The sequence below is a fragment of the Colossoma macropomum genome, unplaced genomic scaffold (assembly GCF_904425465.1).
Source record: "Colossoma macropomum unplaced genomic scaffold, Colossoma_macropomum, whole genome shotgun sequence".
Taxonomy (NCBI): Eukaryota; Metazoa; Chordata; class Actinopteri; order Characiformes; family Serrasalmidae; genus Colossoma; species Colossoma macropomum.
In genome coordinates, this window is record NW_023496040.1 from 148,173 (window position 1) to 174,049 (window position 25,877).

The following is a 25,877-nucleotide window of genomic DNA, read 5'->3' on the forward strand; positions in this document are numbered from 1 at the left end:
GTTCTTCACGTGATGCCATAGATGAATCACTTTTGGCTCCCCAAAGAACCTTTTTAGTGAATGAACCATAGAGAACCACTTTTGTAATTGAGATGTGAGAGTGTGAAGAACTGTTTTTAAGTTTAAAGAACATCCACATTTAGAGGTTCTTTAAACCATTAAAATGTTCATCATACTCACAAATCTTTTTCAAACATGGTTCTTTAGGGGACCAAAAGTGGTTCTTCTATGGCATTGCTTAGAGAACCCTTTGTAGCACTTTTTTAAGAGTGCATATTTTAAAATGTTAACATATTCCATTGAAGTCTCATGAGAACATTTTGATTTCCCATGATGTGGGCCCATTAAGGAAGGACCTAACATACCAAACAACTGGCAAACCACATATAAAAGTGATAACATATTTTTTCATGCCCTCAGTTAAGCTGATCAGAAGCAAAGGTGGGCTCGCTGTAGTGGCCATTTTTGGTCGTAGGTGGTGGGTTCTCTTTAGCGCCATTGACCTCACATTTGTTTTGGGACTTAGTGCTTTTCCGGTTGCCCTGGCGGGGGTCGTCGCCATGGACGCTGGTGTCGACGCGGGACAGAGTGCACATGCTGCTCTGGTTGCGGGGGTTGAGGCGGGTGGTGCGCAGCTCCAGCTCGTCATAGCTCGATACGTGGATGAAAGGACACCACCGGAAGGCTCTTTTGAAGCCTGCTCTAAACCTGGAAGATGGCAACAGTTTGTTCAGTAGTCTATAAGTAGGTGCACACTAGCATTTTAGGGCCTCCTACATATGCTCGGTATGCCTACCAAATCTGGTCAAAAATGAATGTCTTAGTAGTTACTGGAAGACTTTTTTATACACATAAACAAATACTTTAGATGCTTAGCAAATAACCTTTAACTTGTATTCATTAAATATCTATTACATTCATCTTACTTTTCACTAACCCTAAACCTGGCCCAACACTTTAAGTTGTGTTTTTTGATGTCTTACTGTAACATGCCTGTGCACCTACTAGAGCCTTAAGGCTGAATCTTTAGAACTAGAAAACAGTCACTATGTTAGCCTGGGTAGTTGTAACATCCTTAACCAACAGTGATCGTGCTAAACAGATTCACCATTCAGCCACAATGGAGAAGTTTTATTTTGCTCTTATCTTTTTTATCTTGTGTCAGATAAAAGCAACAATTAGGCCTGTGTTTGACAACGCCCAGCAAATAAACCTATTTGCAGACCACTACAAATAGACAGTGTTGGGGATAATATGGTACAAAGTGACACATTACAATAATGTAATTACTTTTTTACAGTATAAGTCCTTGTATTCACATTTCAGCTACTGACTTAAATATAATACATTTTTTCTTATAAGTCTCAAACAGAGCAATATTAAGTTTACGGTAAGTCGTAAATTTCCTCTATAGTTAGTTTTCCTCTAGATTTTTTGTCATGTATGTAATTTGCACATGCATGGGTTATCTAGTCACTGCACATAGCTTACTGTGTAATTTTGATTCAGCATCATAGGTGAAGTGCTGTTAAGACAAGAAAAGTCTGCACATACTGCACATACAGATAACATATCAGTATCAATGGGTACCAATATCAGGTCGATATCAGCAGAAAATGCTGAATCGGATATCAGAAGGGAAAAAAAGAATAAATCCGATCCAGTCCAGTAATAATTCCATCCTGAAATAGCACTCACACTGTGCGTTGTTAGCTGTGTATTTCTTCCTATGGGGTCAGGGGAATGTCTGAGTAGTTTGAGCATCTTAGATGCTCATCTTAAATGACGTGCTTCAATTAGAAAATAGTTCATTTTAAGCCGTAATAGTTTTAAAGAAAAAAAATATCAGATTGTATTGGCTGATACTCAATAATGGTGTCAGTATTAGGAAAGAACAGGGTGGTGTTGTGCCATCTCAACCACAAACGTTGAAAAGATGATGCTAGGTAAAACTAAGACTTTAATAATAACTAATGATAAAAGGCTGTTTGCCCATCAAACAAGGACAAAGTTGTGTCTGTTATAAAAATATCTTGCGAATCACTGTTATGTTTGTGTGTGCACGTAAGAAGAAGAGAGTGTTTGTGTGTTTGTTCTGTCTGTGATTTACCTGCCATTGAGACAGCAGTAGATGATGGGGTTGTACATGGTGGAGCTCATGGCCAACCAGAGCACTGCTAGATAAACTTGCTGGATGGATTTCAGCCTGTTTAATCGCTTATTCAGGCCAGTCACAATGAAGTACACGTGATAAGGCAGCCAGCAGAGAGCAAAGGTCACCACTACCACAATCATCATCTTTACCACCTGAGGAGAGAGACGTGAAGTCAGTATGGTTTTAGCAAAATCAAATCACACGCGCACCTTCAGTAAACTTAAGGCCCAAATCTGAAAAGCCTGTTTTCAGGACACTAATAGAATCAGTCCTGTCCAAATAAAACAGAATGAAGATTAAATGTTATGTTAAAAATGCACAGTATTACTTCTACTTGAGCTACGTTTCAGTGCCAGAGTTTTGATTCTTCCCACCACTCACAGCTACCTGCTGTCATTCTTAACACGAGGGGGGGTGGGGGTGACGCAGGATGACACTAGATTGGCATCAAACTCAAGCAGAGACATTTTCTGATTGGTCACCAGGCACCCCATCTCGTTGATTCCATCCCAAATGCAATCACACTCTGAAGCCAATGCTGTTTTTTTTTCCTGACAAAAACAAGCAGGCAAGCAGCAAATCCAGAAATTACAATGGCTGGAAAAAAGATAACTGAGTATTTTCCACATAAATCATGAAAGCTGAGATTGTGTTCAAATCCGTTTGAGGGAATGAAAATGGAATTCCTGGCCAGTGGACTGACACAAGAACCAAGTCATTGTCATTTAGATAACGTAAAATATATTCACATCCAGGGACCAGCTGTCCATGGGAGGGGCGGCAGGGAGGCTGCAGCACTCCCAGTTTTCAGGATTGTTTGACTAAAAATAACGGTTAAAAAAACAGAACTTTAGAATAATTCAAACCAAGCAAAGACGTGGGTGTTTGTATTTGTAAGTTTGTATTTTTATTTTTTGCCTTATTTATACATTTTGAAAACCTGATTTAGTGATGCAGTGTTTAAGTTAAAGCTGCTTTTTCATTATGGTGAGCCAAATCTCTTTTACCAGCTGCTTGTTGAAACAAATACAAGTTTAGATACCTGGGGGGGGTGGTTTCTGCAGAAATCTGAGCTGGTTATGGGATCCAGATTGGCCTAATATTCATTTTAAAATTTAAAAAAATCAACTAATACACATGTCCAATGTTCTGAATACATTAGTTTTTCATTCTTGATGGGTGTGCATTTGAGTGCTAAGTATCAGCTTGTAGCTTGACTACAGGCTACACATTAGTTACCATGCCACATATCAACAATCTCATTTCCTGACATTCATCTTATTTGCATACAGAACCAGTATAAGAGAAAGTTGTCTTTCGCCTCAGTGTTTGATGTTAATTATGCAAATAAGGCCAGTGAAAAAATGGCATTTTGCATAACGTCACTGTGTCTGTCACATAAAAGTTGCTCAAAATTTCAGCAACATTAAAGCACCTTTTTGCATCCCTGTCCACACCTACAGAGGTTTTCTGACATCTACACTGATGAATTACGTGTGGTCAATGTCTGGAATGTGCTTAAAATTTGTCTTCTTCTTGACCTACATTTTACTTTTCATTGTTAGCGAAATTACCTTTCCATTCTGTAATAAGTTCCCACTTTTTTACCTAATGGTCTTCAATTTTGCCAAAAATGTCCACTTAAAAATTCACATTGATCCAATCTAACCTAACTCTGCTCTCCCATAGTTCTTGACAGCCCCTTTAAAGGCCATTTGAAACTTTTTAAACGGACCTATTAACTTCTTCACAATAAGACAAAGGAGCTGCGGCTAACAAAGACAATGGGATCTTGTCTGTCATCAAATGAGGACCCCATTAATTTAGAACATGCCTTTTAATGAGGTGCCATGAGCCCGAGCGCTAAAGAGAGCCTTCTGTAATTTAATGAGAAAGAAGGGTCAGCAGAGTCTCCCTTTAGCTTTGGGATTGACAGCTACACAAAGCCCAGAAAGGTTAGAAATGACGCAGCCTTCACAGCAGGTGTGAAGAAGCAGAGGCGGTTGGGGCGGTAGAGGATGTCAGCCCTTCCTACTGCTCTGAAACCAGTTTGGATGCTCTGACAGGGCTCAAGGCTAGGCTATGGACTGGGGATGCTGGTTCTAGGTCAGTGGGTATGCGCTAGTTGAGCTAGGAGGCGAGGCAGACATGTCCTGCCAGGCACATACAGGCAAAACAGGAAAGAACTGTGCTAGGCGAGTCGGATGTGTTTCAACAGGGGGTTCCAGGCCAGCCTTTGAGGAGGCCTGGCCAGACCACATATGCACACCTGAGCCAGGTAATCAGCTGCTCAATGGCTATTGATTACCTTACTCATGTGTGCTGGCAGCTGGTATAGGATGAAATCAGGCAAGACTCTGGTTTGAATGTGATCATGGAATTGCATTAAGAGACACTGTGTTGGAAAGCATTCTGATTGTAGCTAATGGCTAAAATGCTGGATACTATGTTTGATTAATGGTGCCTTTGGACGGCCGTATCAGGTCAAGTCAGTTCAGAAAACTGGCATATCTTTCAGTTGTTTGTGTTTGAGTGGTCAGTAAGTGAAGCAAGAATGGACCAATGACATCACTTCCTGAAAAAATATATTTGTTGTTGGTTGCTAACTGAAATGGCCTACAATTTATCATCATTTGTGATACAGATATTGAGGTGTCATTGGTACATTTTCCATAAAATTTTCAACCGAGTTGTCAGTTCACACCAAATATACTGACGTTCTTGATACTATTAGATTGATCGATTGATACTATTATACTATATAATCAGATACAGGTGTTTACATGGCTATTATTCTTCTATTCAACGGTTTATCTACAGGATTACTCACCTCGTTCAATCGGATAGAAACTGTATTCCGAATGGCCTCATTCAGACTAGTCTATTCCGACTGAGGTGTATACATGGACGTATTCTATTCCAATTTAGCTATTAGTCGGATTGTTAATGGATTATTAGGCTGCATGTAAACGTGGCTGATGAGAAGTAAGTTGTATTATCTGCACATCAAGCTCTTTTGTGTGAATGTGAAGGACATGGATGCAGCAGAATCTGTCAGGATTCTAGTCATACACAGGTTCTAAACTTTAATTCAATACAACGTTTGTGTTTATAAGTAGAACGGAAGATAATTTATTATGATGTTAATTTGATGGAAAGTTTCTCTTGTGCATACATTCTTGTTTTGTGGTATAAATAAACAGCCTTTCCACATTTATGCCATTTCTTAAATTGAAAACAAATGGAAAAAAACACTGCAAGTGCAAAATCAAATGTAAATAAATTAAATGCAAATGAATTTCGTTTTATAACTAACTATACAATTATGTAACTACATTTTAATATAGTAGCAAAACCGAAAGTAAACATACTTTTACCAGTTCAGTTAGAAATGCATGTGCTCTGTAAATGTACACAGTATTTATTTATTCCTTTTAGTTGATATTAACAAAAATGTAGGTAGTGCTGGATCATGGTCCTTAACAAGTTAACAAGTTGTGCAGTTGTGCTACTACACGGTACTCTCCCCCACACAAAGCAAGCAAATCAAAGCGGCAACACAGACGTCTCTCACGGCCTTAAGGTTATAGTTTAATGCACAGAATGTTGATTACTAGAATGATTATTTGAGGTTGAGGTTTTGCAGCGTCAGGGCTGCATGACTAGCACAGCGCTTGCAAATGTACCTAAGAAGTACAGCAAAAGTACCTATCATTAGGGTGAAAGTTCTACCAGAGGCCCTGTTTTGGTCATCCTACTGTTGTTAATAATGCTTTTCAAAGAGCATGGCAAGTCATCTGAGTAGCAAGTCAGTCTAAAGTCAGCATTACAGTATTCACCACTCATATCTAAGGGTGGGCAATATGTATCGTTATCATGATAAATCACAACAGCCTTTTCTGAACATATAATGGATATTGCCAGCACTTCAGAAACAGTGTGTAAAGTTGAATAAAAAACACTCTAATTATAGTTTTGATAGTATTTTTTAAAATGTGGCACCACTTTATCGTATTTTGCCTATTCTAGCTTACCAAACCTTAGAAAAAATTATATCAAAATGCATAATGTGTATTGAATAATTGCCTTAAAGTATTGGGATGTTACATTTTTGCCATATTGCCCACCCCTACTGATATCAGTGTCCTGCTCACTATTCTGCTCTGAAGTTGTGGAAGTATGTTTGAATGTTTACTTTAGCTTGAAGATATATGCCTTACTTTTTCTGAAGGCCCAAGACTAAACTGACTTAAACTCATCCAGTGAACCTGCTGCAAATCTATCTTGTACTTTATGTCAAAACCGCTGTCGGTTGTCTATTTGTTGATGAATAATATTAATTTGTCCTGTGGGTGATGTAAAGTAAAGCTAAAAAACATTTTAGTTGATGGGTCCTTGACATCTACAGCACCTAGAAACTAGTTTTTGCCTACCCCAGCCCAAGAGAACTATAGAAATCATATCAAAAGTAGATCAAAAACCAATGATCTTTTAAATATTGATGTGTGAATCCATTTAACATTTTATTTTCCATCCATCATAGGTTATGACGATGCACGTTTTAGTTCCGCATTCACTCAGCCTTCTGAAATATTCCACAAGTCACATGTTTAGCAGAAATTAACATCATCCAAATTTCCTGAAGATCAGGAGAAGGAGAAGAAAAAAATGTCATTTTTTTTACTTTATTTTCTGGGATACTATGATATTGACTGACAGGGTATCTTTGAAGGTTCATCCCTGTTATGTAAATTATACATTAAAGTAAATAATTAGTTAAAAAAAAAAAAGTAAATCATTAGAATATTCTCATGCTATTAGCATAGATGCTAGTTAACCATGTTTTCTGAATTTGCTTATTCTCTGCTAAAACCATTATTAACTACATTATCTATATAATCAACACACTTTTTAAAGGGTAAAATTTTCTTGGATTCAGTGTTCAAAAATGTTAAAAAAGGTTAAATATTAAGAGTTACAGGGGCTGAACGCCAATTATGGGATCACCATTGAGAGTAATTTGGGTAGGGTTGAGCCAGTCGGTTTCCCAGATTTTTCAAGTAAACTGAGCATGCTAGAATGTATAGTGTGAATGCATCTGTTTCAGCCGAGAGCATTTGTCACTGCCAGGCTAGCTGTGAGCTCAGAACAACAATTGCAAATGCCTGTTCATGCCTGTATATACATAGCTGCACTGATTACATCAGCATGTTTGACAAGACCACATTTTCTTATCAGATTCCGGATTTCTGCCAGGATTCCAGCTGCTGTGAAAATGGCTTTCTTGGATGTGAAACTCAAATTCAGGCCATGGTTTCCATCCTGTCTGAAACATGGCAGATCACTCATCTGTTAAACTAAACTGGTCAGTCTGGATCTCTTAGTGGTTTTTGGCCATGAGCACTTTTCTGAAAGCAGTTCTATGATTATAGTTCACCTTTTTTATTAAAATGAATTATGACTGCAAAAAATATTAGAAAAATGCTGGTTTTTCACACAGAAAGCAGAAGACAGGATCAGACACAGTGGTACACAAGCGATACAGGATCTGTTGCATTAAGAATATGTTGATAATTCTGTTACCATTACATCTGTTATACATCTGGTACAGTCATATTTCAATTAGCCACTAAACTGAATTTCAGTTCTACTTCTAAGACACAATATAGCTTCTGCACCTGCATAACACAGGACCTGTGTGATTTTACGGCCATGCAAAGCTCAAACATTCTCTGTTGACAGATCATTTAGGATTTCATATGATGTCAAATCACTGTCCAACAAATCAGCCCCCTCTTGTTCGTCACTGGCCCACACGGCTGTCAACAAACCTTCAGACCTCCACAACACTGCCCAACCAATCAGCTTCAGGGCCGCGTCAGAAGGTATGGGTTGTAAAAAGGTGACTTAACAAATTCTCTAATCCGACGCAATCCCACCATAATCTCTGAATCTAAAACAATAGCGCTGGATTATGGAAGGATACGACAGGAGATGCTAAATGATCTGTTGTGTCCTGGAATAATATTTGATATGGAAGAGTTGAAGCTATGCTTTTAAGCTCACAGCTGGCATGAGGGATGTACTCAAAGTTATGACCTTAATCTGTGGGAAAACTCTAGCAATAACACTGAAGTGAGTTTCCCACAATGCAGAGTGATTTGTTCACATGCTCAATAAAGTCATTGTTTTTTTTTCATTCATACTGTCTCATTCATATGTTCACTCTCTCAGCTATGATTAGAAAATCACCCCTCCCTTTTAAACTGCTCCTCACTTTGGATTAATGTTATCAGATTTCACCTTAGATGTCTACAATCTACTACTGTTAAACAGTTAAAATAATTTGTGTGGTTAGTCATGATTAATTCCTTAAAATCCCAGGCTTATTACAATAAGGCGTATTATTCAGTAACTACAAAGACTCCAATGCAACTGGCTGAGCTATTCTTAGGTTATAGAAGTGTGTAATAACACTTATAATAAAACTGGCTTTTTAAGGGGTTCATAGCATTTGTGTTATTTGCTCAGCAAACATTTTTCGATTAAAAACAGTGCATTTTGTTTTTGCTATATGAGTGGATAAAATACGTTTCATATGAGTGTATTTACTACTTTCAATAATTTAATTACTTAACATTATTTTCAGTCACGTGAACAGTTCACATAAACATGACAACCCTGTGATTTCCATCAGTTTGAAATCTCATCCTTGGAATCCACTGAGAGCAATAATGGTTGCATGTTCTCTATCATACAGTCATGTGCAAAGGTTTAGGCAGCCTGTTCCATGTTTTGTTGACTTTCTAAGTGAAAATAGATAGTCTTCTACAGAGAACACACTTCTATACATTTTATTACACAATTATTTTCTGAATTTAGCAAATTGGGAAAAATAAAACATAAAATGTGGTCTGTGCAAAAGTTATGGCACATTTTACATTGTATGTTTTAGTATAAATTGAAATTTTGCACTACAATTTGCAGAAAAATGCTGCATTTAAGTTTGTTATTTACAGAGGAAGATGTACAAGAAAAATGTAGGATAGGGGCTTCTTAAAAGGTGTATTTAAATGAGAGGCATACAATCGCACATTGCGTCACAGCAACATACACTGGGCCCCCAAAATTGCTGTAAGCTCACCAGATAATTTCTGATTATATTTAGAGACAATAACCCAAAATAGTTTCTAATATAGTGACATTAAATGTGTAGTTTGACATTAATGACATTAAATGTTCTCTCTAGAGAACTGAATCACAGTGCTATCTGAAAAGGATTAAAAAGTAAGTACAGCTCCTTAAACCTGCCTTTAACTCAGATTTGCTAAGATATGGGATTTGCAATTGCATACAAGGTGCAGAAGAACATTTTGTAATGTTGGTTGTGCTGAATCTGATGATTATGAACGTGTTTAAAGAGTGTTCAAAGAGAAATCAGTCAAAACTTGGTGATGGAAATGTCTTCTGAGGATGTGAGTGGATGATCTACTGTTGTTATTATATCTTCATCAGTATCATGTTGATTTTGCATTTGAGACCTACATTGACCTGGACCTTTCTTTTGAATCTGTGCATGTGATGTTAATACATAAAGACATATGACATGGTGCTTCTGACTTTTAAATGATTATTTCAGACTTTACAGGGCGACTTGCAGCAGCACACCACATTTTAGTGTGTTTTTTGTCTCCTGACTCTGGAACACTTTCAGTTTTAATAAAAAAAAACTTACAGCTTTACCAATTCGCTCCTTAGAAGTCGTCTTATTCTGTCTAAGCGACACACAAAAAAAGAGTCAACTGAAGAAGGAATGACATGTGAAGAACTGAAAGAATCCTAAAAGCCACTGACGCAATTCTTTAGAGTTGCTTTGGGACACTTAGGTTCTATCTGTCCATTTATCTACCCGGTCCAGCCCGATCCATTAGGCACAGTCTGAACACTGGAGTTATTTAAGTACAGTGGAAGTGCCTACCTTCCTCTTGGCACGTAGCTGGCCGTGGTAGTTGTCTGATGAGTCTCCAGGGATTTCGCTTCCCCACAGTGTCACCCCAACTATGGTGTAGGTGATCCCCATCACCACTAAGGGCAGCAAGTACACCAGCACCGTCACTATGATATGGTACCTGTGCAATCATGAACAAAGTCAAGTTTCCCAAAGAAGCAGCCAGCCCAGGAACTGAAGGGAAAGAAAAAATGATGCAACAGATGGCCACAGATGAGTCCATGACAGAAAGTGTCTCTGTATCACACAGAAAGCAGAAGACAGGATCAAAGTTAGCAGCTGGTGGACAGAAAAGATAATGAGAGGTGAGATCAAAGCATGATGGTCTTGGAGCAAGACCTCTGTGTCTCCAACCTTTAGAGATGCACAGCCTTTATCCATTATGTCCATGAGCTTTTATGTATTATATTGTGATTCACACTAGTATATGGATGCTCCATAGATTGTGATCGGAGGTTACCGATTTTCTAAAGGGCCCAGAAAAACTGACCTCTACTTTGATGTAGTGTGTTAAAAGTTTACAGCCTATATGAAAAGTAAGCTGCAAAAACAGCCTGCTCATTGATGTTGAAGTGATAAAAGGTGCTGTTTGAGCAAGGCACAATACATGGTACTGACCAAGGGTCCAGCCAATCAGAGAAGAAGTCATTTGCATATATCAGACTTATAGGCCAAGTAACAAAAACAGCGTGTATAAAGAGGTTTAAAGAGGTTAGGATTTTGGTCATGCAAAAAAAGAATTACAGCTGTTTTTGGCACATAAATCGACACAAAAATCTTTAAACGTTAGGATGCAAATATTGAATGTTTTTATTTTCCAATATTCTAGCCAATGTTATCATAAATACTTGAATATTCTAAAAGAATAAGGAAAAGAATAAAAGCTCAAAACGTTTTAGAGTTTAAACGACTGAACATAAAAGAAACAGATTTATTTTTATTTATATTATTATTCCAAATAGTATTACTCTGTTATTGTTACAGACATCACAATTACTTATTATTAGTGTAATTATTATATATTAATAGTTTCCATGTTTATTTTGTTTACTTTTTTTAATTTTGCTGTCAATTTGTTTACTTTTTTTAATTTTGCTGTCAATCTTTAAATAATTGAAATATCACCTGCTAGTAAAAAACAGTTATTGTCAATATCAGTGATGAATGGTAAACTATTATCTTAAAAAAACATGCATGATCTACCAGATCATGCACTTAAACTCAGAAATATTGTACTTAATTACTCAATGCCGTCTGAATAAATTTCCTCCTGCACTTTACAGCTCATGAATTCACAAGTGTTTCAAAGTTTGGAATCAGTGTTTTTTATAATATTAAACCAATTTAGTTATGGACACGTGTATAAAATCATTGTAATATTTTAGCCCTGAACAGCTTCACAGGTTCTATCTATGGGTGAACAATATGAGATATTTTGATATATGTATCATTATGATACATTTTATTATGATTATACAGAATATGCTTTTCTGAATATATTGTGGATGTCGTCAGTACTGGTCCACTGCGTTTTTAAATAAAAAGAAAGCATAATTAGGCCTGTTTAACTAGATTTAGTGCAGAATAGCATGTGAAATGTTGAATAAAATCATTGTACGCAGGGGTTTTAATGGTTTTACTGGTGCATTGTATCTGTCAAAATATTGTGATATTTATCATGTATTGTGAAAATATTTTCAAGTATCGTGATATTTTTGCCATATTGCCCACCCCTACTTTCCAGTAATTCCACTATAAAACCGTAAACACAAAATGAAAAAACGTTAGACGCATCCAGAATGATGAAGGGAGCAGTAAAATGATTTAGAAAAGCTCTATAGCATCAAGAATGACATTATAATAAAACTAGTATTTCTTCTTATTTTAATGCAGATCACTTGCCAAAATAGAAAAATTACAATATTATTATTATACTGACTAAAACAGGAGCTGGCAGCTGCATGCTGCTCATGACAAGCTAACATTTGGCTTGATAAACAAACATATGCTTCCCCAAAGAAGTGAGTGTGTTCAGAAAAGTGGCAGAGGTGTCAGGTATCCAAATGGCTTTACTCTTTTTACTATATTAATTAGCAAATTTGTCAAATATTATTGAAAATTCATTGGAGCCCTAATAAGTGGACTTCTGGAGGGGCTATGGGGGAAATAGAGGCAAAATGTAGAAGTGCGCCCTCATTCAGAATCTGATATCGTAGCTGAACATGCATCGTTAACAAAGTAAATGAAGGAAAACGTAATTAGTCTCTCACATAAACGAATCCTCCGCCGGTCTTGGCCAGGCCACGTAGCAGATGGTTCTGCGAGGCAGTGTCCTGGTGGTGGAGTAGAAGCAGAGGGGGAATGCCAGAACCACCGCAAAACACCAGATACACACGATCACCACTTTGGTGGCCGTGGCCGACAGCCTGGGCTTCAGGGGGTGGATGATTGCCATGTACCTGTCACAGAGAAATTAGCGATTAGTGATTTGGTGGCTGTGCGATATTGTGGAAGGAGTTGGTGGTGTAATAAGGGAGAATGTCATGTTTATCTGCTTTATGAGTTAGTTTGATCCCTCAGATAGTAAAGTTTTGAGGGAGTGAGCTGGTTCCCTTTCTTAGACTTCAAAGTCAGACGAAAAGGAATATTATATGTTCTAAGTCTGAGTCTATGGGCTTCTCCTTGTTGAGGAAACATCATATCACAAGAAAACATCATAGGAAACCCTTTCATCATCTATTTACACCTTTCAAGATTTTTAAAGCTACATCATAGGTGCTAAGTTGAAGGGGGATTCTGAAGTTTCCCAGGCAGTCGATAAGATGTGAACAAAGTCATTCAGAGTGGCTTTATGTGAAATGGTGCATTCTAAATAGTTCACAGTGGTGGTGATAGGAACCAGAAGACTTAACGCAAAAGCTTCCTCATTGAAAGTTGTTACAAGTAGACTGCCCGATATCAGTTATGATCGGTTGTGTTATGATAGTTTTGATTCAAGCTTTTGGGCTACAGTGTACTTCTACAGTTCCTTCATGGCGGAGGGATACATGCAGTGTCTTGTGGCAAAATAGTCCCCAAAGAAAACTGTCAAGTTTACCACTGTTTTACCATCATCAACATTACATATGAATGTAATGTCTCTAAAGACACATGTGGGTTCACTGTTAGTTTTGGATAGTAAATAAAATAGCTATATTTGTGTTGTAGGGTTGGGCATCTTACGACATATCACGATACACTGCCCACAATAATGATATTGCAATCTCAATAATATATTGCAAGACAATCCTCTACGATACATCACGATCTGTGTAACTGTTACTCCTAAATAGGCAAATAGCAGGAAGCATGTATTTATTAGTGTCACTTTCACAGAATTTGACAACCAACATGAAACAATGTACAACAAAGTGCTTAGCTTAGCTTCATGCCTCTTTAACACACATACACTAACCTTAATTTTGGACTTCAATTTGGTCCTTGCAAATAAAGCCAGCAATAGACTTAGTAATACTGGTAGCCCTCTCGGACGTAAAAGGTTTAGACTATTCATTTGATTAGCGTCTTAGCGCCACCATGTGGAGTCATGAAGTACTGAATCTGGTGAATCAAATTGGAATCCATTCCCACTCCTATTGTGTTGTAGACATCCTGGGTCCTATCACCACCACTGCATACAAATCTGAGTGGGAAAGTTTCTCTACAATCACCATTTCACCACAAATGAAGGTTCTTAAACAGTTCTTGGCTTCAACGTACGTTTCTAGGACACGCTTTGAATTGGTACAGAACCTTTACATTACTCAGAGGTTCCTTATACTCTCGCACTTCCCATTTACAAAAAATGTTTCTTCAAAAAATCATCCACTTAAAGGTTCTTTAGGGAAGCTAAAGTAGTTCATCTATGGCATCGCTCTGAAGAAGCTTTTTATATTTTTTTTGACTGCATGACAGAATAAGAGAGGGAGAGATGTGCAGTTGAAGAGACCAAATGAAAGGTTCCTGACAGCCTGAATTGGCATGCTTTATTCAGGCAGTTATTGTGGTTATTTCAGGTACTGTCCACTATTTTGCCTGTCACACAGTAAAAAGACCCTGTCAGAATGCAAAGTATGAGTTAAAAACTTCTTTAAAGGCGCTAGAGCGGTAAAAAATACAGTCCGTTGCAAACATCAGGGGCTATCATTTATACAGTTTCCAGTCAAATGGTCGTTAAGTACAAGCTCTTCATTTTTCAGGAGATATTTCTGAGATTGAAGATGATCCACTTGCATAAGGAAGGGAAAAACGGTCACTGTCAGATATACAGCACCTAAACTCAACACTATGGGTCTGAAAGTATGTGTAGCTGTCAAGAAGCTCTTACTGAGAAAAGGAAACAGGCACATCATACAAAGAAACTGCTGGTGTTCTCAGAACAATGGACTGACCACCCCAGAGTCCAGACCCCAATATCACTGAATGTGTTTGGGATTATTTGGATGGTGAGAAGCAGAAAATGCAACCAACTTCTAAGACTGAACTTTGGAGGTGTGGAAAAATCTCCTATCAGACTTCTTTGAGAAACTAGAAGGATGGAAGGGACGTATACCATTAAATAAATACTGTAAAACTAATATTAATAGTTCCTAATAGTACTTAATGCCTGTTTTGACTGGACGTACTGTAGGTCTTCAACATCCTACTCAGTGGTTTCAGTTTGTAGATGTGTAAGCAGGTAGGAGACACTTTTCCTCAGGTAAAAGTATTGGACCTCATTCAACAGTATCTTCCTAAGTTTTTTCTTATATTTGTCCTTGAGAAAAGTCCTAAGAAAAGTTTGTCAGATTCATGATGTGTTCTTAAGCCGCAGAATTGTTCACACCTTTGTGCTCTTGAGTGTGTGTAGATTCTGTTCTTACCTAAGAACAAATCCCAAATAAGAAAACACTGGTGAATGTCAGAATCTTCATGAAAACTGCATAAGTGGGTTTTAAGAAGAAACATATTTTTCAGTACGGTTGGTGAATGAGGCCCAATGTAAGTTCGGTGACATAGTGACTTGAGTAAAAGTAAAAGGAGCTACTAAGTCAACCTAGGTAGATGTAAGAGACTCCTCGGAACCCTACAGTCCCTACAGAACTTCAGGTAACCTTCTAAGTCTATACAGCATCTATCAGTATAGGAAGTTTTATTAGAGCCTATTTTCCTCTTGTGGGATCCATCTGGTGTAAAATGAAATGCCAAAGCTTGTTAGTGAGCAACAGCAGAGCAGTCTAGGTGCTCTTATGAAATGAAACACAAAAAAAGAATCAGGAACTGAATGTACTAAAACAAAATCATTGAAATAATGAACACATTTCCTCTTAAATGTGCTTGGAAGTAAATCCATTATCATCTATTATCATCTGAGAACACTCAAGTAGTACAAATCCATCCAAGTTCTAAATTTACCCTCCTATTATCTTTGGGGCCAATTTGACCCCATTCAATGTTTAACGCCTCTAAATAAATAATAGATTTTTTTGTGCTTCTTATTTAATGACTTAAATATAAAATGAACAGGATAATATGTTTTTAATATCTTGTTCACATTTTAACGCATCGTTGTTCTAACAGGTCCGTTTGACTCCAGGCTGTGTTAGCTGTATAAAACATAAATATCAACAATTTAAAAAAAATTAACCCCAAGAATAAAGACGTTAGTACATTTAAGGGTAACAGGAGGCTTAAGCACATGGATCATCATAGTGACGATCTCCATGGACAATCCACACTGCATTCACACCTCAAACAGACTCACTTGGATCTTGCTGTAACTTCTAGCCAACCTATACCTGCACATATAGATTGACATCTTGTACATCTTCTACCATATCTTGTATAATCTGGGGACCCTGCATCTCATTTGTCTCCCTTAGAATCACAAATTTGTATATATGGAAATGTGTACAACTGTACATATCATAGCTTTTATTTCATAACTTATATTACTGTACAAAAACTGTACATTGGAATGGTGCAATACTCTGTGTCAATGTGATGTGACAATAAAGGTGATTTAATTTGATTTGGAACTAGTTAATACCCACTAAATATCCTCTCTGCCCATAAGAAACTTTTTTTGCATTTGACTGAATGGAGTGTTGGTAAATCTTTGGGCTGAGTCCCAAACGGTTGCCCGCTGCCTATATAGTCCACTGTGGTGGGCACAGAATGGTATATACTTTAAACAGGCATTTGGGATTTAACCTTCTACACCATAAAACTCTCTTACTATTTTATTTAATTGAAACTGGCATTAAATGAAAAGTTCAATAAAAAGTGTTTTTGTTTTGAAGTCTTGTTTTGCTGGAAGTAAAACCATTCTGTACATTTCTTGAAACTTTGAAAAAACAGATTTAAAAGTCAAAATTGCAGACTTAAAGCTTTTAAAATACAGTTTTCAGTCCTGCATATATAATATGATTCTGGTGGGTGGCGCCCACCAAGTAAGATGTAGCTTAGAGCCCCTAAATATTCAGAAATAGGACAAAATGCACGTTATCAACTGGAATTTCTTTACAGTGGTGGTGATGAAAACCAGGGGTCACCATGTCTACAAAATGGCACACAAATATAGCCATTTTATTTACTATCCAAAACCACCAGTAAACCTACACTCTTAAAAAATGGTTCTTCAAGCGTTCCTTAGTTACAATATGGTTCTATGCAGAACCATGAACACTCAAAGAACCCTTTGTATGATTGAAGGGATCTTTGCACCGTGAAAGAGTTCTTCAGATTGATGGAGAATGTGCTGTAGATGGTTCTATATAGGTTCAATCTCCATCAATCTGAAGAACCTTTTCACGGTGCAAAGATCCCTTCAATCATACACAGGGTACTTTGAGTGTTCATAGTTCTACCTAGAACCATTTTTTTTACTAAAGAACCCTTGAAGAACCATCTTTTATGAATGTATTGTGTATGTAATGTTGAAAGTGCTAAATAGAAAAATAAGTCTTTAAAAGAACTTAAAAAAAAATTTTCTTTGTGGACTATTTTGTCTTACATCGCCCAGCACATAACCCTCCGCCATGAATGTATTTAAAAACGTGTATGTTTTAGGCCAAAACCTTCTCAAACATGTCCTAAAACTATGTCACAAGCATCAGGCAGAGCGTTCATAACCGTTTCATGTCATAATCTTCCGCGAGGGAGCTTTTTAAAGGCATTAAACTCTTCAGACGGCTGGTTCCCATCACCACTACTGAATGCTTCTGACTCTGGACTGGATCATGCCATAACAAACCGCTCTGACTCTGTGTTTATCTTTTTAAATTTTAAAATCTCGGTGGAAGTCCCCTTTATTCCCACCAGATCAGCAGCAGGAGCCCCTCACCTGTCCACCGCTATGGCGGTCATGGAGTAGATGCTGGCGAACACAGCCGTGACGGGGAAGAAGTTGTGGAACTTGCAGTACGCCTCTCCGAAGTACCACTCTCCGTGCGCGGCGTACACGAAGTTGACCAGCGTGTTGAAGGCGGCCATGGACGCGTCCGAGAAGGCCAGGTTCAGCAAGAAGTAGTTGGTGACCGTCCGCATCCTCCTGTGCGCCAGGATGATCCACATGACCACCAGGTTGCCGAACACGGCTACGGCCAGGATCGAGCTGTAGGCGACGGACCAGAGCGCCACGCGCCACGGAGGCTGCACGAATTGGTTGGTGAGGTTGCGCGTGATGTTGGAGCCGCTCTGAGACGCGGCCATGCTGACGGCCAGGCTCTCTCTTCTCTCTCCCTCTCTCTCCCTCTCTCTCCTTCTCGCTCGGTTGTGCCGCTGGGTTTTGAGGAAACGCCCGAAAACAGGCGCCACTGTGCGCGAGGGAACAGCTGCTGCGTTTTTTTTTTGTCGGCTCGGTCTGGTTTGGTTAAGAGTTGGATGTCGGTGTGTCGCGCGCGCACATGTCCCTCATGATTCAGGCTTAGGGTCACTGGCGCGCGCGCTAGTTTGTGGGTGTGTGGGTGTGTGTGTATGGAGAGAGAGAGAGAGAGAGAGAGAGAGAGAGAGAGAGAGAGAGAGAGAGAGAGAAATGCATGAGAGGAAGGAGGCAGTAAAACACATTACAGATACATGGGGGTCTCTCACTCTCTCTCCCTCACTCTCTCTCTCTCTCTGTGTCTGTCAGTCTGTGGTGTGTTTAGATGACTCTTGTTTTGGTGATGGCTTAATTTTGAAAAAAAGCTTTTTGTGTTTTGTTTTGTTATAGTATGTTAAATAAAGGTGCTTAAAAGTCAAACGTCTCTCTCTCTCTCTCTGATCTCCCTCCCTGATTTTCTCTCTCTCTTTAATTTTTAATTAATTAATTAATTAATTAATTAATTGGCTCTCTGATTCTTTTTCTATCTGTTTGTCTATCTACTCCTCTGTCTGTTTGCTGTCTGTCTCCCTATCTATCTATCTATCTGTCTGTCTGTCTTTCTCTCTATCTTGCTATTCCTCTTAATCTCTGTCAGTATATTTCTAATATGTGTCAGTCAGCCAGATGTTCCTTTGTTCATATGGACATTTCATATTCTGTGTTAACTTTTCTTTTATCTCCTACATGCTAGAAAAATGAGTACACATTAAGTTAAAACAGTTGAAACAAACACAATATAATAACAATCTTTTTGCAAGTATAACTAATATCTAATAAAAGGCCAGGGAGTGGCACAAACTAATACAGCTGATAATAAGACAGCCTGCAAAAGGTGATTAAACATCTCGCTCATGAATCTCATCCAATTAATCATTTCTTTGCGGCAGTCACATCTGTATCAAACCGCATTGGTCATCTGCAAGAAGCAGAAGTGGCTCATAATTTGTACGCCATGTTCTCAGAAATGGGGCTTATGTCTGATTCCAGAAGCCACTGGTGAATTCTAGCTGTTCACTAGAACGCTGGCTAGGATATAGGAGTATTTCCGCTGCATGGGTGTGGGTTTGTGTATTTGGCTGTTCTCTGAATGCAGAAATGCCACGATGCGCTCCCTCGTTACGCACCCTGGGTTCAGGTGGCTAAGTGCCTTTCATCCTCGGCCACTTTAGAATTCTCTTGATGCTTCCGCAGGTGTCTGAACACTAGGAGGGTCGCGTTTCTCTCCGTCCCTCTGCCTGGGGCATCGCTGTAATTAAACAGGATTAAACACTGCCGTGGCCGCCCCTAATGAGTCAGATCTCCCAGCCACTTCCTCTCACCGTATCCACAGGGTGCACAGTCGTGTATGTGTGCCTCTGTCAGATTGTACACTTGAATAAGGGTTCTTCCGGGTTCTTGATGAAGATGTGGACAAAAACATTCAACATTTGAAAATGACTTGAGTTTGTTATGGTTCCAGAAACAAGGAGCTATGAAGCCAGCTATGAAGCTAGATAAGCGTATTGCTTATCTAGAGACCACAACACAGCATTTCCATGGCTGCAGTCCTGTAGTTCTGTACAGTTTCATGCTTTCTCACTGTAACTCACAGGGCCTTGTGAAATCTGTTGAACTTTCCACAAGTTCCCTGTTATTTCTAGCCATTTTCAGTTTTCTCGACTGTATTTATATATTCATTTATTCATTTATTCAATTATTTAAATTTTACTGAAAGAAAACGTACCACAATAACATGAACATTTGGTTTATGAATAAATTCATTCATTTACACTAGAGTTCAAAAGGCATATTAGTAACTTTTATTCAATAATAACTTATGCAATGTAATTTTTTTTTTAATTTTGAATGGTATTGTGCAACTCACACCCTCACCTCCTCTCTCACTTTTAGCAGCATAAAGGTTTTCCACAAGGGGGCTACTATTAAATCGCAATTATCTGCATCATTAAAAGAGAGGAATGCCATGATGCGGATGAACTCACACCAGCAGGATCTCATGAATGCATCTGTTTTCATTTTGTTTTGGGACCATAGTGACCACACAAAGTACAACCCCAATTCCAAAAAAGTTGGGACGCTGTATAAAATGTAAATAAATGTAAATAAAAACAGAATGCAATGATTTGCAAATCTCATGGACCCATATTTTATTCACAATAGAACATAGAACGCATATCAGATGTTGAAAGTGAGACATTTACCACTTCATGAAAAATCTTAACTCAATTAGAACTTGATGGCAGCAACGCATCTCAAAAAAGTTGGTACAGGGGCAACAAAAGGCTGGAAAAGTAAGTGGTACTAATAAGAAAACAATTGGAGGAGCAATTTGCAACCAACTCACATGACTGGGTATAAAAAGAACATTTTAGAGAGGCAGAGTCTGTCAGAAGCAAAGATGGGCAGAGGTTCACCAAACTGCGAAAAACTGCCTCTAAAAATCGTGGAACAATTTCAGAAAAATGTTCCTCAATGTAAAATTGCAAAGACTTTGGATATCCTACTATCTACAGTACATAATATCATCAAAGGATTCAGAGACTCGGGCCCTCAGGCAGCACTGCATTGAAAACAGGCATGATTCTGTACTGGAAATCACTGCATGGGCTCAGGAACACTTCCAGAAATCATTGTCTGTGAACAGAGTTCGCTGTGAAATCCACAAATGCAAGTTAAAGCTGTATCATGCAAAGGAGAAACCATATATAAACAGGATCCAGAAACGCCACCAACTTCTCTGGGCCCAAGCTCATTTGAAATGGACTGAAGCGAAGTGGAAAAGTGTCCTGTGGTCAGATGAATCAAAATTTGAAATTCTTTTTGGAAATAATGGACACTGCATCCTCCAGAGTAAAGATCTCCCAGCTTGTTATTAGTACACAGTTCAAAAGCCAGCATCCATGATGGTATGGGGGGGGCATAAGTGCACATGGCATAGGTGTCTTGCACATCTGTGAAGGCACCATTAATGCTGAACGAAATATACAGCTTTTGGCAACATATGCTTCCATCCAGAGAGCAGTCTTTCAGGGAAAGCCTTGCATATTTCAGCAAGACAATGCTAAACCACATACTGCATCCATCACAACAGCATGTCTTCACAGAAGAAGAATCTGGGTGCTGAACTGGCCTGCCTGCAGTCCAGACCATTCACCAATAGAAAACATTTGGCCATCATGAAACAAAAAATCCAGCAAAGAAGACCCAGAACTGTTGAGCAGCTAGAATCCTACATCAGACAAGAATAGGACAACATTCCTCTCGCAAAACTGCAGTAGTTGGTCTCCTCACTTTCCAGACATTTACAGACTGTTGTTAAAAGAAGAGGGGATGCTACACAATGGTAGACGTGGCCCTGTCCTAACTTTTCTGAGATGCGTTGCTGCCATCAAGTTCTAAATGAGTTAATGTTTTTCATGAAATGGTAAAATGATGCAAATCATTGCATTTTGTTTTTATTTATATTTATTTACATTTTACACAGCGTCTCAACTTTTTCGGAATTGGGGTTGTATAAGACACCCTATGTTGATACTCTGAAGAGTATTTTGATGTTACTGCCACTGCAGAATGACAATAAATGTTCACTTATTCAAGAAACGCTCACTCAATCAGAGAAACAATTGTAAAGTTAGCTGATAATTCCCACAGTTAACTAGCTGACATTCATGAATTTACTGACTTGCAGAGGCTGGACCCCACTGGACACAGAAGCACAACAGGATTTCTAAAAGTTGTCTGTAAACAAACAATGTCAACATGTCTGAATGGTATAAAAAAGTGCCTCTCTAGTCGTTAATCATGATTGTATGAAAATTAACCCTATTAAAATAACATTATTAATCAGTAACCACATTTTAAAATAAAGATTCTGGAACAGTTGAAACTAGTTTTGTTCCTGTTTTTTTTTAGTGCATTCTGCAAAATATATTGTTTATTTTTCATTTCTGTTCCTGCGTCATTTCCAAACATGAAACTGTGCAGTGCATGAGATTACAGGACTGAAGTATGGTAGCTGTACTTATCAATATGAGAATGTGTTATAGGATAATTTACTGATTTAACCTTTTTGTTTTTGTATTTTTAAGGGTTATTCAAGATGGTGGTGCAGCAATAATCCGCTACGTGATATTTACATTACTGCTGTTAATTTTTTTTTCTAAAGGTTCTATCTGCTATTTAAAACAAAGAACCCCCCAAATCTAGCACATCATTTTCTTTCAGAACAATTTTCCTCTTAGCTCGGTCCACCGGCAGAAGACATTAGTGAAAAGCCAACTGTGTCACAGTTTTGCCACAATAAAGCTGAACTGGACTTCATGAAAGGATGGAATGTAGCCTGAGCCAGTCAGACCCATTTTGCCAAAGTAAAATGATCTCTACTTTAACATGCCTGTTATTAGCATTATCACTCTCATACCTTTTTACCGCTCCACCTATACAACAAATATTAGCTTTTAAACCACTGATACTGAATGCTGTGATTCAACCAGCAGTCGAGTGGCTTTATTAACTCTCTGTTGGATGCACGCAGAGATCAGCATCTTGAGGAGCTATTACTCCACAAGCCCTCATCAGAGATCCATTTTCTCTGTCATAATTCATAATGTTCAATCCCCAGAAGTGTTCATTCTTTTCCTCCCCTGTGAGCTAAATTGCTGCTTTCAATAACAGCAACCAGCCACTGCCATCAGTTTGAGTGGCAAGGTCATTTCCCCGGAGAGATAGAAAAGGAGAATGACAGGGAAAATTAGGCAAGCTGTATCTTCCGTTATTGAAGAGGCCTGCACCACTATTTTCTCACGCTGGCAGTGACAGGTTGTTATTTCAGGTGAATGGCTGTTTCAGGGATATGCCAGCTTGGGGCATGAAAATCAAGCGAGTTACTGTGTGAGTGTATTTTGGGAAACCCATCTGAGGCTTCATGCTTGGACACCTGTGGCATGCTGGAATAGCAAGGATGAAAAATAGTTGCACTAACAAACACTGTGTAAAAATGACAGGCATACACAGTGTGAAGAAGAAAGTCTGTAGAGTTTTCAGTAGAAGTGCATGATTTCAATTCCAGCTGATTTTTGACAAATTATTTGTTTCTTTTTTTGATTGTTTTGGATTGGAGCTCAACATGCTTGGAGAAAAACACTAACTGTCAATTCTGTTATGTCATCTATCAGACACTGCGTTGGCTTCCATCGTGCTGTGTTGGGGGGCAGGGGTAGGAAATGGTGAGGGATATGGGGGAAAGGGGAGGGCCAACCTACCTCTCCAAAGCGAGCGAGGCTAATTACTCTCTTGGACTCCTTGTCCATGGATGGCTATGGCTTCACCAGGGTTCAAATTCGTAATGACAGTCTCCTAATAACAGGGCCATTGCTTAGATAAAGTTACAGTGTACATAACATTATTTACATTTACATTCGTAAATGGAAAATCAAGCACCTATTTCAATAACATGGATCAAATGAAGTGCTACATTGAATTGAAGAAGCTGGCTGTTTAGCACAATGAGTCATGCATTACTGTGCTACCGCATTTTGCTGTAGCTCTGTATAGCAGCAGCATTCAAACACAGAGTGAGTACACTTACCTGCTTCCTGTTATTTATGTCATAAAACTGCAACAGACTGACCATAAAAGGTAATAAATTGACCAATTGCCACTTGTGTTTGGACCAAAAATCTGCCGATTCTGATCTTGGCTGATTCCCGATCCCTAGTTTTTAATGTCGGATTGCAACATATTCCAAAACTGCGACACCAGATCTTAAAGCAACAGTTTGAAGGAAAATCAAACAATTTTCTCCTTAACACAAGTGTAACTGATTCACCAAAACATCTTTAGTGACGTGTGCCTCTTTAGTTTTCCACTGAAGCTAAGAGGCTAATGTAGTAGACAAACGTATACAATAAATTCAGGTTTCAAAATGGCCACTACAGATGTTAGATAATTGACATGCTTTTGTCCATTTCTATAGTCATACAGTATCACGATCCACATAAGCAAGTCTAATTAAGATTACTGAACAAATCAGTTTGAAGCAGGCTTGTGATGATATAGTTTCGCAGTATAGCACAGCGCTAAACAAAAACGTACACACCCAATTTGTTCTGCCCTGTGAGCATTTTCCTTTGCGTGTCACTGAGCGCTACAAACAAGCTAACACCTTACTACACTCTAAAATGACATTGCAAGGAAGTAAGTCTACTATTACATTATTATCTACCAGCATCAGCTAATCGTAATGTAGGTTACCACTGACAAAGCAACTTAACTGATATTAAACACTTAATATGAATGTGAACAGTATAACATGTCTTAAGAGGTCTATTAATGGGGTTCAGGGAAGTCACTACACCAGTTTTAGGGGGGGCTTTAGTTTTTAAGCTCCCCTTCTCAAATAAATGTATATTACCAGTTCATATCATCTGTAGTTCATTCTCGTTTATTCTTCATTAATTAACCGGACTATTGCGTCTTCAAATTCACAATATACTGCAATAGCAGGGAGTGACAGGGGGAGGCGCTGCTGCTGCGCTACCCTAGATTTACTATTGTAATGTAAAAAGTGGAATCCCCCGTTCGACCAATCATATAAAGCCTTGTGAGTTGTAAACCAATCATATCGGACCTGGGGGCGGGTCTCTGGTTTCACGCACTCTACGCAGTGATCTCAGTCGGCCAGGCGCTGAAGCTGAAGACAGGGTTGTGGCTGAAAGCTCACTAAAATGTAACGTTACACCTCATTCAAAATCTATAATATACAGAGCGAAACGCCAAGTAGTTACAGAGTGAAGATACAATATGGATTTGAAGCAAACCATGGTCAGTATAGCTGGCAATCCGGGTTTTTACTAGGATGTAATTTCCTTTTACTCAGTTGCTTGTTAGCTAACTTTGGGTTTACTTTAGGAAGAAAAGAAAGAGAAGGGGCTAAGCTAACGTTAGCTAGCAAGCTGACAAGCCATCTAGTTTAAGAATTTGAAGAAACTTTTGTTTACAGTGAGAGTGTGAACGAGTGACAGAGATAGAAATAATTATTGACAGGTTTTGATATTTTTTGTTTTTATATTTCTTTTCAGTATTTGGAAACAGTAACAACAGTATTTGTTATGTATGATTGTTTACAGTACGTTATTGTCAGTGAAAAGGTCATATAACGTTGGTGTTGATTATAACGCAATGTTATATCCCTCACTTCAACCTCCATTTGTTTTACCAGTGAAACAAAAACAAAAAAAAACCTGAATAATCTCTCATTATTTCACATTAGTATTTCTTGTAAATCTGAGATTAATAACATGAATGTAATACTAACACAGGAAGAGAGGGAGAGAATGAAGCTGAAGGAGACTGACAGGACTGAAGGAGCAGAATCTGATGGAGGTGAGTAATCATGAAGAAAGTGAGGGAAAGTTGTCTAAGCCTTCAGTTAAAATTAATACTGAACTTAACTTAGCTGAGAGAACCACATTTTTTCACAATGACCATGAAATTTTGTCACCTAGCTTATTAAACATGCCTACAGAGCAAAATCACACCCTATGATGGCATCACCTGAGACTCAACTGATCTCTAATCTGTGTATTTGAATAATATATTTAGGACATAAAAAATGTTTTTCATTACCCTTTTTTTTTTACCCATCTTTATCAAAGGTGCCAGTAATTATGGAGCTGACTGTAGAAGTCATTAAGAAAGCAGGCAGAACAGAGAGACTAAAACACATGATTTATAGGAGGACTTTATTAACATGATAATAACTCTAGAACATCTGTGCACACATCTATTAAGGACCTCACTCAGGAATTATTTGTGATAAAATCATTTTTATT

General features: G+C 38.3%; 1 protein-coding gene across 1 annotated transcript; it reads right to left on the minus strand.

Annotated features, from left to right (window-relative positions):
* Positions 1-236: 236 nt before the first annotated feature.
* Positions 237-17,926, minus strand: tacr3l (tachykinin receptor 3-like). Its single transcript, XM_036564751.1, has 5 exons — positions 17,527-17,926; positions 12,434-12,622; positions 10,134-10,284; positions 2,111-2,307; positions 237-708 (listed from the first exon to the last, which is right to left on the minus strand). The coding sequence occupies exons 1-5, from the start codon at positions 17,892-17,894 to the stop codon at positions 417-419; spliced, it is 1,197 nt and encodes a 398-aa protein (XP_036420644.1). The 5' UTR covers positions 17,895-17,926; the 3' UTR covers positions 237-416.
* Positions 17,927-25,877: the final 7,951 nt, after the last annotated feature.

What these genes read in the sequence shown, in the direction of transcription:
- tacr3l (XM_036564751.1), bottom strand. Translation starts at nt 17,894, where the DNA reads ATGGCCGCGTCTCAGAGCGGCTCCAACATCACGCGCAACCTCACCAAC. An exon ending in AGCTACGTGCCAAGAGGAAG is followed by an intron (nt 2,308 to 10,133) that starts GTAGGCACTTCC and finishes CTCTCTCCTCAG; the next exon opens with GTGGTAAAGATGATGATTGT. An exon ending in TACTGCTGTCTCAATGGCAG is followed by an intron (nt 709 to 2,110) that starts GTAAATCACAGA and finishes GCCATCTTCCAG; the next exon opens with GTTTAGAGCAGGCTTCAAAA.